General features: G+C 34.8%; 1 protein-coding gene across 1 annotated transcript; it reads left to right on the top strand.

Annotated features, from left to right (window-relative positions):
• The first annotated feature begins 5,260 nt into the window (after window positions 1-5,260).
• Window positions 5,261-10,222, top strand: LOC105275728 (sphingosine-1-phosphate lyase). The gene is made up of 9 exons (XM_011332795.3): window positions 5,261-5,507; window positions 7,114-7,259; window positions 7,375-7,596; window positions 7,678-7,886; window positions 8,000-8,236; window positions 8,307-8,516; window positions 8,658-8,896; window positions 9,026-9,293; window positions 9,474-10,222. The coding sequence occupies exons 1-9, from the start codon at window positions 5,500-5,502 to the stop codon at window positions 9,606-9,608; spliced, it is 1,674 nt and encodes a 557-aa protein (XP_011331097.1). The 5' UTR covers window positions 5,261-5,499; the 3' UTR covers window positions 9,609-10,222.
• Window positions 10,223-13,316: the final 3,094 nt, after the last annotated feature.

The raw sequence follows: 13,316 nt of genomic DNA, 5'->3' as shown, positions 1-13,316 counted from the left end.
TTCTAATCTGAAGTCCGAATTTTACTTTCGAACTTCAGATTGCTCGTGGCGTGCGTGAGCTACATGGACGTTGTCCATGGGAGCCTTTGTGTCGCAAGTGCAAAAATTTTCAGAAAAATTAATATTATCGTGCCAAAGCGCGTATATTAACTTATATAACTGTTAGTCTAAATCTTAACATCGAGTAAGAACTCGACGTGTGCACCGCATAGCGGTGCGGAGCGAAAACACATATTCATAGCCGTGTAAATTTGAATACTGTCAAAAGCTGCAGATCCTGTTCGGTTTCTGCTGCCAATCTGCTGTTAGATTCCGCGCGCGCAGATCTTGCTCGGTTTCCGCTGCCAATCTGCCGTTAGATTCCGCGTGCGCAAATCTTGCTCGGTTTCTGTCGACAATCCGACGTCAAGCCATGTTTGCAGATTCTGCTCGGTTTCTGCCGCCAATCTGTTCTTAGATTTTGCGAGCAAGCTCTGTTACATTTCTGGCACCAATTTGTCGAATTAATCGTTAATAACAACTTCCGTATCAAATTTGTTGTCTTTTGGCTGGCAATAGTTGATAGCAGATAGTTGGCATCATCTGCTTTCGGCAGACTTGGCTATCTGGGTATATACCTATCATCGGAAGAAGACCGCGGATCTCCTGGACCGTCGTACAAACGGCTCAGGATCACGCGGCTCGGAACTTGAAGGAGAATAAAGCTCCTCATTTGAATTGGACCTCAAGTTATACAACGTAAGATCATATTTTCTCACAACGTCGACGGCGCCTGATCGATATTTAGATGCCTTTACACCGAGTCGCACGTTTCGTACGCTACACTCGTATCTTGCGCTCGAGACACCCCACGAGAATTGGCGATATTAGCCGTTTCGCCCAGAAATGTGCACCCTAATCGTCGAAGTACAGAACGGTAGGTCGTACGATTAACTCGTTTTCTAGTCACCCCTAGTATTACACCGATCCCTGCTCGCAACGTCGAGCGCTAACGTTAACGTAATATCGCAACCAAGACGCGAATCGCAGACTCGTACGGTGAGACTCTTTCCAGAAAATCGTAAAGATTTCGATACTGAAGGACGCGCCTATTAATCGTTACGAGTTTGCGAATTCTTCGTAACGATTGCGAAGGGTTTTATACTCCGATCGCAGGCTTCTCTTTTGCTCGCGAGCGCACGATGCACTCACAAGAGACTTAGTAACGTTCTTAATGGGATTATTCGAGATGACGTATAAAATGATACTTTCCGCGCGCGCGCACCACTGGAAAACGTCTCTGTATCGTATACTCGCGTTACAGCACTTTATTCCGCCATTGAGTTTCGATCAGACATATCTCATTTCTTGTAAAAACGTGACATTCATCGGCTGAGCCGAGCAAAGCGGACTTGAGTCACGCGAGTAAAAGTGGACAATGTTGCATTTTTCGTCGCATTAAGGCTCTTAAGGCCTCTTCCAGTATAAGCGGATTCACGTAGAAAAGTACACGTGTAAGTTTGCGGATTCGTCGCGTAAATTTTTAGATCATCGGGTAAGATAAATCGTGTAAGAGAGCCGATTTTCTAGTCGAACAAATCGATGCTGTGATTATACGTACGCGCGAAACGAGACGAAGTGAAACTCGCGTAACTTGTTTTGTAATCTTTGACAATTTTTAGAGCGCACTGTAGGATCGAGCGACGCTTCAACGCCGGTAAATATAGAGTGCCTGCATTCGCATTTGATGGAACCGCCTATTTAACATACGTCATTAATAGATCCAATATCGAGTTTCAACGTCGATACGACGATAGTGATCGATAGTGTTGAACGACTCAAGAGAGCCTGCGCCCTATCCTCCTCGGATGGGGAACCCAAGCGGTTGCTTATCGTTAATTGTCACGCGTGTTCCACCCATTGCATCGCGACGCGATGCGTGTCTTCTCCAAGGCACAGGGCGCAAGAGGCAAATGGCGAGGGAAGAGTGGAATTCGACTGCGCGCGGAGAAGGAATCTCTGCCAATTTTGGTTCTAGTCATTTCCCGCAGAGCAGACGCTTAACACGTGACTGAGCTCCAAAATGTTCGGCCTAGCTCAAATTAATCCGGATATACTGACTACCCTTCCGCTCCCTTTTCATTGCTTCATCTTTCTCCTTATCAAGACGGTGTTAAAAAGAATGCTTGAGAGAAGGCGATATATTACGTATCAATTTTACGACTGACAAGTATATCATAAGGAGGCGATTCCACGCGTTATGCATTGGAACGGTTTCTTTCGTACGAGTGACGTATCGTTAATTCAGTTCTTGCCTTAGTGTTAACGATAATTCTGTATATGTGCAATGTAATTTTGTTACCAGGTACATTAACGATTATTGACTATTTGTAAATAAATAAAAAAATACCACGCGTAAACTCAAGTGTATTATTCGTTTCTTACTCGTATCTCGCCAGCAATTAAACTTGTTTCAATCGCTTCGTTCTTGGTACGATAAAAAGATATCTCCATGAAAAGACATCTACCCAGCAAACAGAATATAACTATTATATATCTCAGAAGTAACACGTAATATAACAGTTGTTATACACTATTAATATTGAGGCTACATAATTTCCTTTTATAACGGTAATATTACTTTGGTTTAAAACTTTATTATAACTGTGTTATTTCCTGGTTATAATAATATAACAGCAATATAAATTGAACATAACACGTGATATTACAAATTCTATATTATTATTACTTTGATGTTGTACAACGTGTTATATAGAGATGTTATATTCATTTTATATTATATATACAGGGTGTCCCGGGTTTTAACCGACAAACTGCGGGAGCATATTCTACTAGTGGAAATAAGAAAAAATTCTTATATCGAGTTTGCTTAGAAATGCTTTATTACAAAGTTATAAACCAATATTCAAAAGAAATATGAGATAAGTAACAACGGAACATAGTGTAGAATTTGCAAGGTCGAAGATGTTTATGTTACGTGTATTCACGTGTATTCATGTTCACTATGTTGAAACGATTCAGTACGATTGTTACTTTCACAACAGTAGCTGTTAGATTTCAATCGTCGTGTCAACTAGCAATTACTATCAGAATGCCAAAAGTGTTTTCAAATGAGGAATACACCGATATTCATTTCGTGTACGGATTCTGTGACGGAAATGCACGAGCTGCCGTACGAGAGTATCAACGTAGATTTCCTAACAGGAGAGTACCAGATGGATTTAAAGCAACGAATTACTAATTCAGTTACTGAGATGCAACAAAATTTTCAGGAATGTCGTACCGTAACAAATTCTGTACTACGTCGATGTCTAGCTTGTATCGATGCGCAAGGACAACATTTTGAAATGCGTCACTAAATCATTGCGTAGATAATTTTTATTTTTGTGAAAAAATCCGTTGTTACTTATCTCATATTTCTTTTCAATATTGGTTTATGACTTTGTAATAAAGCATTTCTAAGCAAACTCGATATAAGAATTTTTTCTTATTTCCACTAGTAGAATATGCTCCCGCAGTTTGTCGGTTAAAACCCGGGACACCCTGTATATATAATATAAAATGAATATAACATATATATTTAAAGTGTTGCCTCTTTTCGTTGTTGGTATCCTTGCGTTCTTTTCAGTTCTTGCTGGTTCTTTCATCGTGTCAGCGTGTTGTTGCGTGGTATGGAAGTGCTCTCTTTATCCAAGATAATCCTTAATTTCTAACATTGATTAAAAGTATTATTATAAAGACTAACTATTTGTGCATATATTTTTACTAGTATTCTTTAACTTATTGCAGTTGACCTATGTATATGTAATTAAAATGGTGTAGTAGGTTATGTATGCAAAAGTCACATTGCAAGAATACAATACCGGTCGTCTTCACTTCTACGGAACATTTAGAAATGCTTATCATTATCAAATGTACGCAACTCTAAAGATTGATAATGAAATTAAGTATTTCTAAATGCTCCGTAGAAGTGGAAATGACTCGGCGTTGCATTCTTGCAATGCGACTTTTGCATCTATTACCATTTTACATATGCATAGATTAACTGCAATAAGTTAAAGAATACTGGTAAAATTATATGTACAAATATTTAGTTTTCTTTATAATATAATACTTATTTTGAATACTTTTAATATTAATGTTACTGTTAGAAAAGATTACTTTAGATAAAGAGAACGCTTCCATAACACGCAACAACACGCTGTGTATATTTTATATGTATATGTTTAGAGTGCAAAATATAATGATTAAATATTTATATTTTTCCCTTTCCTCTGGAAAAACTGCATCATTATAATAACTATAGCGTGATTGTTATTGTATATGTTAGTGTATTAACTTATATATTTTATACATACTAATTCCAGGAAAGGTCTTTGAATTAATTTCGAGCGAAAGCAAATGAAATAGTTTGTTCTCGCTTAGAATTAATTCAAAGACCTTTTCTGGGATTAGTATGTATAAAATATATATTTTCATTCTACAGTTACTATTCAGTTACAAAAAATATAACAGTAATATAACAATTACATAATTTACATCACGATTATATATATGTTATATAATTATTCGCTAACTTTGTTAAGAGTATATAACATGTTACATACGTATTATATTCACGTTATATAATTGTAACATGTGTGAGTAGGAAATTACTACTAACGTGTATATAACCTAGTACATCTATGTAATATTGCGTGCTACATTCCGTTTTATTACGGTAATGTAATAGTTATATACCCGTGTTTGCTGGGTATACCCAGTAAACACAAAGTAACAGTAATATACATGTTATGTTATAATTTCCCACTCAACAATGTAATTGTTACATAACACGTATGTTATGTTGTATTTATATTAATGGGTGGGAAATTATAGCATAACATGTATATTACTGTTACCTTGTGTTTACTGGGCAGTAATACGAATAGTAATACTTTGATATATCTTGAAAAGCAAACACCTGCCGATAAAAGGAGATACGATAAGATACAGGCTCTGCTATCACCAATTTATAATGAAACTGATCGTTTAAGACCCGGTTCCACCAACGTCGCTTAATTTTAACCATAGTTTAATTCATTCTTTGTCTCGTTCTCAGATGAGTAATTAGAAAGAGACGAAAAGTGAATTAAACTACGGTTAAAGTTAAGCGACTTCGGTGGAACCGGGCATAAGACGACCGAATTGGATTTACGCGCCACAGACACGTATTTCCGCTCCCCTCCATTCGTGGCGAACATGCTTCGGTATCAGTCCATACCCCATGGCCGTCTAGTTTCGCGCAGTCACTCTGAGTCACTTGCAGGGTTTATATGGGCTGCGCGAAGAGCCTGACCAGCTTGACAGATTTGTGATAATTTTTGACAATGTTTACAAGTTTGCATTAACATCAATTTTATCGATTGTTATCGATTAACGTTTCATCTTCACTTTTACCCCAATCTATTTAAATATTCAACGTGACATATTTTTCTCTTATCTCCTGTGTTATCAATCATGTTGAGGTAAGCGTATCAAGAGTATCTTAAGCAATATATTTTTCAATGATTAGCAGGGCCTAAAGTCCTTCTTGTACTTGCAAGTACAAGAGTTTGCTTTAACGTGACAAGTGTTTGCACGATTATATAATACATAGGGAGATAATAATATCTCTCAATTACCATATCATTTATGGAATAATAGTATATAGGGTAAGGACGACAGTCATTGGCAGTGCTATAGTTGTTGGCATACTATTCTAATAATGATAAGAAACTGTTTATTGTTAAAGTTACAGTCTTTAGAAATTTAATTTAGTTAAAGTAAACTATTTGGCTTACCCTTTTAATGATAACGGTCTTGTCTAATTGGTAATACGATTTTACGAGACAGAAAGTGGATCGGTATCACGTAAGACATATTTTATAATCGGTGTTGCTTAAAAAAGGTAAGTGGATAATTGTAATTGTCGGCTATTAAAAAGTAATAAATGACATTGTTATAGATTGTACTAATTATTTATTAAATATTTGATGCATTTATGAAAATTAAACGCATTTCCGCAATTCTAACCCCGAAAATTGCGAGGGTCCCCGGAACTACTGTATACATGATATTAAAGACTTTTATAGTAGTTGGCATCCTATGCTAATCACTAATATCCTGTTATTATTTTGAAGCATTAGTGGTTGACATATTATTTGAAACACAGTGGAAAATAGGAATAAAATAAAACAATTATATAAAATTTTACAATGTTTTAAAATAAAGGAAATGAAAAATGAAGAAAAAGAGGAAAAGATCGAAGCTGCGATAAATGCAGTAGAGAATGGCATGAGCAAGCTTAAGGCTTCGAAAATATTTGAAATACCCCGCTCTACGATACAATTTCGTATGAGTAATAAATTTAAAAAACCTGGATATGGACCTGTCACTTATTTAACTGAAAATGAAGAGCTTACTCTGGTGAACTATTTGTCAGATGTAGAAAGCGTATTAAATATTTTCTTAATATTTATATTTATATAAATTATATTTATATAATTATATATAAATATATTTATATATTTAATACTTTACAAAAAGTGTACTTTTTACAAAGAGTGAATTTTTAAAAATACATTCCTAAAGTAAAAATGCCTCTTTTTTAGTACTATTTTGTTTAAAGTAAATGCTAATTTCATATAATTTTTCTTTCCAAAAATATATAAATATTAGAAATAAAAGAATATTTTTTGAAAAAATTCTTAATATTCTATTTGCTATTATAGTTACAAGTATAAAATAATAAGTATAATAACTTCAAATTTATATAATGCCAAAGACTGTCTACTTTGGTGTCAATCATTATGTATCCACTGCCAACCACTGTAAAATTCGTTATTGTTGATTAAAATATAATGCTATTACTTATTAGATAAAGAGATGACATTATTAAACTGGTCGTCGGAAAATTGATGTTCTAAACTTTAAGAACATCTGATTATTTTTATTTTGAGCTGAAAATAGCTAATTGAATAAATGATAAAAGATAGAAAAATGACAAGTGTGCCAACGACTGTCACCTTTACCCTATTTTATATTATAATATAATATATGCACATATGGTACAGTTTTCTCTCAACATTTCAGCAAAATATATCTGCCCCATATGAATATTATACCACGCATGATAAATAATGCGTTTGGAGATAGAGAACCATGGCAAATAGCAGCTGTAACATGTACAGCTACTCTCAGCACGATATGGCTATGGAATTTTCTTTGTCAAGATGAAAGTAAATATAATCTTCTCTCATATCTTTTAATTCTTAAGCTCAATGCATTTTCGTACGCGTACAGGTAAACCAATTCTCAATATTGTTTTTATATTCTTATATTCTTTTGTGACAGCTCTTTATAAACGTGGAAAGAAACAGCTATTTAAACTAGCTCGTCGTTACGTACCTTCCATTCGTAAGAAAGTACAAGAGCAATGCATCTCCATTACTCAGAGTTTCGAAAAGGAATTTATAGGTAGAATAGGAGAGGTTCCCTTCCTCGTTCAACTTCCTGATACTGGACTATCCGATGAACTAATAATGGACGTAATAAAGACTCATGTTGAAATGAATGGTAAGATTAAACGCAATTTTCTCGATTCCTCAATGCTGCGACAGTCGAATTGCATTTTTTTATGGCCATTTTATATTTTAGGTGGTTTCAACTGGAAAGCCGGTCTAGTATCGGGCACAGTTTATAGAGTCGATGATAATCTTAGCCAGCTTATGGGAAAAGTGTACACCGCCGCGTCATATACGAATCCATTACATCCAGATGTTTTCACAGGTATTTGTAAACTGGAAGGAGAAGTGGTTAGGATAGCCTGTCGTTTGTTTCACGGAGATGAGGAGACTTGCGGTACAGTAAGTACCTTTTCTACATTGTTTTTTTTTCTATTCTATTATTCTAACAGGTTTGGCAAAATTATGTAAATTAGTAATGCAATGCGATGTCTGGTGAATGTGAAATATTCTAGATGACTACTGGTGGCACAGAATCGATCCTATTAGCATGTAAAACATACAGAGACTATGCCCGTGAAGTCAAAGGCATCAAAAAGCCGGAGATAGTGATGCCAGTTACCGCTCATGCAGCGTTCGAAAAAGCTGCCCAATTCTTGAATATAAAAATGCGTATTGTTCCTGTCAATGAGCATAGTTTTACGGTTTCAATCAAAGCTATGAAAAGTATGATCACGAGAAATACGATAATGGTAAGGACGATTACGACACAATGTAGACGTACCAGTTTACTTGAGTCTTGCTCAACTTTGTTTCTAATAGTTGGTAGGATCTGCACCAAATTTTCCGTATGGGACGATGGATAACATAGAAGCAATTTCTGAATTAGGTGTAAAATACAATATACCTGTTCACGTGGATGCCTGTTTAGGTGGTTTTCTGATATGTTTTATGGCTGAGAGTGGCTATCCGTTACCACCTTTCGACTTTAGACTTCCTGGTGTGACCAGCATATCTGCCGATACTCACAAGGTATCCACATGCATTGAACGTAACCGCAAAGTATCTCATCTCATCTAATCTCAGATCTAATCTCGCCTTTTTTAACAAGAAAAATCAATCGGTTAAAGCTAGAACGCTAGCGCTTTAAGATCGTATCATGTCATGTTTCAGTACGGATATGCCCCAAAAGGATCTTCCCTGATTCTTTACAGAAACAAAAATTATCGTCATTATCAATATACGATTAGCACGGACTGGCCTGGCGGTATTTATGGTTCTCCAACTATAAACGGTTCTCGATCTGGTGGTGTGATTGCCGCTTGTTGGGCCACGTTAATGCATTTTGGACATAATGGATACGTCGAATCTACCAAGAAAATTTTACAGACTGCCAAATATGTCGAAAAAAGGTATAAAATACGTTGAAAAGGTATCGAATAGATTGCACAATACATTGTGTATAATATATTAAAATATATTATATACAATCAATTACAAATATCGACGTTGCGCACTGACGTTTTTACAATTGCTTACAGGCTGCGAGAGATAGACGAGATTTTCATCTTCGGTACACCAGTCACATCGGTAATCGCAATAGGTTCCAATGTGTTTCATATCTATAGACTCGCGGAATTTCTTAGAAACGAGGGCTGGAATTTAAACACGCTGCAGTTTCCTTGCTCTATACATATATGCCTTACGCATGTGCATACCAAACCCGGAGTGGCGGAAAAGCTCTTAAAAGATGTTAAGGCCGGAGTGCTAAAGTCTATGCACCAGGAGCAAGATCAAATAAAAGGAGAGGTAACAGCAGTAAAACTCAAATTCTAAACACTTGTTCTTTCTCTCGTTTTTTCAATCTCCAAACATGTTAATCATGTTACATAATGTTACATAATATTTTTTTACATAATATTAAGTTTACATAATATTAATATTAATTTATGTTAATCATGTTACATAATGTTACATAATATTTTTTAGTACGCCATATACGGAATGAGTCAAACTATTCCAGACAGAAGCTTAGTTGGCGACTTTACAAAATTCTACTTGGATTCCATGTATTACACTAGGGAACATTCCATGTCATGCTGGAAAGAATATTTTACAGATTAATTTTTATGCATAATAGCAATGAGAGAAATATAAAATGCATATTTTACCATCTAGGTATACATACTAAATTCAAAAATTTCCTATTACTTCAAATATGCATTATGTTAATTCTACGTAAGTGTATATTAAAGCATTTATACATATATTAAAATATATTTGATACAAAAAGTACTTCGTATCCTGGAGAAAGATAAAAGACTCCAAAATAAAAATTTTACTACGAAGGTATTTATACTAAAATTATTTTTTTCCATATATAAATCACAGACTGTGTGATATAAACGATATAGTAATTATATAGCGCCTAACTACTTTATAGAGAAAAATTCTACATAATAATCCTAATACATATCGCGTCCAGAATTTCGTAAATAGACTGATAATAACAGTTGTATGTATATATGTACATATATACATCATAATACCACCAAATTATGCATTTTATATTAATATTTTTGCTGTAATACTGGAGTATATATTATACAACGAGGCTGTAACTTTTGTGATTTTAAATCAATTTCCTATTTTATATCCTCGATTTATCTTCATAGGTCTGGGAAAGAAATAAAGTATTCTTATATTATGTTGGAATAAATGCTGAATACTTTTGCAAATCGGTCCTATTTTACTCTATCCCACTATCTACTAAATCACTTTTATCTCTTTGAAGTTTTTAAGCCGTAGTGCCGCAAAACTTTTCTACTAGAATATTCTTTAAGGTAGTTTGCGTCAAGTTTACATTGTGTCAAGTTAGATACATTGTTTCCTGATTTGCTTGATTAATCAAATTACATTAAGTGACTATTTTAAGATCATATCCAATCACTTTGAAACAATAGAGAAAGACGCAAGTAAAGATGGAAAGCATAGTAAAATAGTCTCTTTTCTTTAAAAAGTCTGTGAAATATATACAGTGAATATATGTAGCACGTTGCTTCAAAATTATTCTCGCTTCTTTTATTCATGGATTCTTCGATCAATCTGGAGTCGACTTTTACTTCATAAAAAGTTTATATAAAATTGTCCTCTTTTTTTGCAATAATATTAAAATCACACACGCAAAAATATCAGAAAGCAATCGATGAGATTTAATTACGGTTTATTTTTATTGACTTTGCATTAGATGGTGTACTTTTGATTTTTCAGGCGTCTTGAATTAGAATTATTAAATTGCCAATCTTCCGAGAATGAATTTCTGCAAGCTTATTACGTCCAATCGGAAGGACTACAGCTGGAAGCCGCACCGGTTTCCTCTATTAAGAACGAATATTAATATATGTGTATGCCTTGGTATGAGAAATATTTTATCATATGCGCAAAAGTAGTTATGAGGCCAAATGCCGACGTGATCGCGCGAATATCGCCATCCGGTTTTTATTGGGTTCTCGCCATTGCCATCCGGATCAATAAAACAAAATTTGATCATACATATTCAGCGATAGGGCAAGTACAGCTGAACAAGTGTGCCAGAAATTGTCATTATGTCAATTGAAAACTAAATTATACGATACGTCAATCATAATTACACATACAATATATTTTGGAATTTAAATGCATTGCAAGAAGGAAATGCATAATTTGCCAATAAACCAATCATTTGGTACTAATAAAGTAACTAATAAGCAGAGTTTGATGAATTTCGGACAAATCTACGAGATATATGCTTTCTACTATCTCACAGATATCCGATACACAAAGTTCCTACATAGATTGATAGATTGATAGGTAGAGAAATATTTCAATATTTAATTGATGACTCACGAGAGCTCGTAAGCCCAATCTCTTTAAACAGATCTCCGTATGATCAAACAGCATTCATTAATTTTATTAAACGGCGCTTTTGTGACGGTAAACGGTAGCATGCATTACGCATTAATAATAGATTTCATTGATTTCATCAGAATAAATGAATGACCGTTCATGTGTTTCTGGCTACTTTTCGTTTTGACGTATGTGCTGGCGTCGTGTCATTTTAATATCGCGTCCACTCTGTAATTGGTTGAATGTTCATTCGGTCAAAGCGACAATTGAAAGCGCTGTGTGCATAAGTAATTGAAAATATTCCAATCATCGAGTCTGTGCGACGCCTGTCGTCACGGGTATAATCCTGTACTTTTTTTTCGGTCCATTCGATTATCCGTATAATTAGAGCGCATGACAGGAACGTGAAAAAATTTCACGAATATGGTGCACCATCGTGCTACGAGATTCATCTCGTCACGTGCGATCTGTCATTTAAGTTACTCGTTAAAAACAAAAAAACAAAAGAATGTGGTTATATATTTATATTATTTATAGTGTTGCATGTGACATGAAAAAGTGGGATACATTAGTGGAACGGTATCAGGAATGTGAGGGAAGAGGAAATCATGCAAAATAAATATAAATACCTATTTCATTTATTCTGCGTGCGTTACTTAATCTGTATATAAAATAATACATTAAACGTGATATTTTCCTGTTCTCATTTTCTTTCTCTGCATTATGCATTTTGTAATACTATTTAGAAACATTTTGGTTGACCTACATGGAGAGCGGAGACATGGAATTTCGATGTTTGTAGCAAATTGCTTTTTTTCTAATTATTAGAAAAACTTTCTCAATTACTCGTGGACGTTCAATTAATCTCGAATGGATCTGACCGTCATTCGTGGAATACAATCCGCAGTGGAAATTGTTGGACAAAATATTCTTCAACTTATAGAAATATTTATAATCACATGCCTCGTGGATGCGGAAATGAAAATGCAAGACAGAGAGAGAGAAAGAGGGAGAGGGAGAGACTACAAAAACTTTGGAATTGGAACTTGGATCAATCTTAAATGTCCGCGACGACTAACATTGTAAGTATAGCAACATGATGAAATAAAAACATGCTTCTATTGTCTCTATTAGATAATGGATCAATAAACACTACAGTACGTTCTGCTACATGGTACGAAGACACTGCAATATTCGACGGAAATGCTGAATAGATAATCCTATTACGGTTCGTTTAGTGTGGGTTCGTTATGCGTGTAAAAACGAATGTGAAATATTGTATGGATTTTTTAGAGTGCTATTTGTCGAGAATACTCTATACATTATAAATATCACATTTTCTATTCCAGTAGAGGAAAATAAATTCAAACAGACACATATGTCGAAATAATTTCATTCCGATTATGCGCTTGCTGTATCGGAATTGTAGAAATGTTAAAAACCGCGGCATTTCGCGGAATAATGAATCACAACGAAACGCGCGTGTCACGTGTAATTGTGTCGACCTCTCCCCCTTCCCTCCACCCGCGTATGTCGCATATCTATTCGGCCGAATCTACCATCAAATTACAATTTTATTGAATTCAATTCATATTCAGAAAACAATGACAATTCTTACGCAATGAGCATAACGTCAATCTGGAGTGTCGTTAATTGTCAATCCATTTTAGTATTGACAATGCTTTAGAGATATACATGTGTTGCGTTTAACGGTCAGTTGTCTGTTCCCTAAAACGTAACAAAATTTGTATCGTATATATAAATTCTTTTATTATATAGTAATAGAAGAATTTATTACATCTATATAATAAATCAGAGAGAAGCGCATTCTTCCTCTCACATCGCGGTACTGAGTTATGGCCGGTACTTTTTCCCGATTACCCGAACGTTTGAAGACAATATTTCTCGCGTCACTTTCTATACGAGATCAGTGTTTTAATAAAAATA

This window comes from Ooceraea biroi, chromosome 8, assembly GCF_003672135.1.
Source record: "Ooceraea biroi isolate clonal line C1 chromosome 8, Obir_v5.4, whole genome shotgun sequence".
Lineage (NCBI taxonomy): Eukaryota > Metazoa > Arthropoda > Insecta > Hymenoptera > Formicidae > Ooceraea > Ooceraea biroi.
The sequence above is the reverse complement of the archived record's forward strand: the minus strand, read 5'-3'. Positions and strand labels throughout refer to the sequence as shown.

Excerpts from the sequence above, each read along its gene's own strand:
- LOC105275728 (XM_011332795.3), top strand. Across the intron at positions 7,597-7,677 it reads GACTCATGTTGAAATGAATG|GTGGTTTCAACTGGAAAGCC; the intron begins GTAAGATTAAAC and ends TTTATATTTTAG. Across the intron at positions 9,294-9,473 it reads AAGATCAAATAAAAGGAGAG|TACGCCATATACGGAATGAG; the intron begins GTAACAGCAGTA and ends AATATTTTTTAG.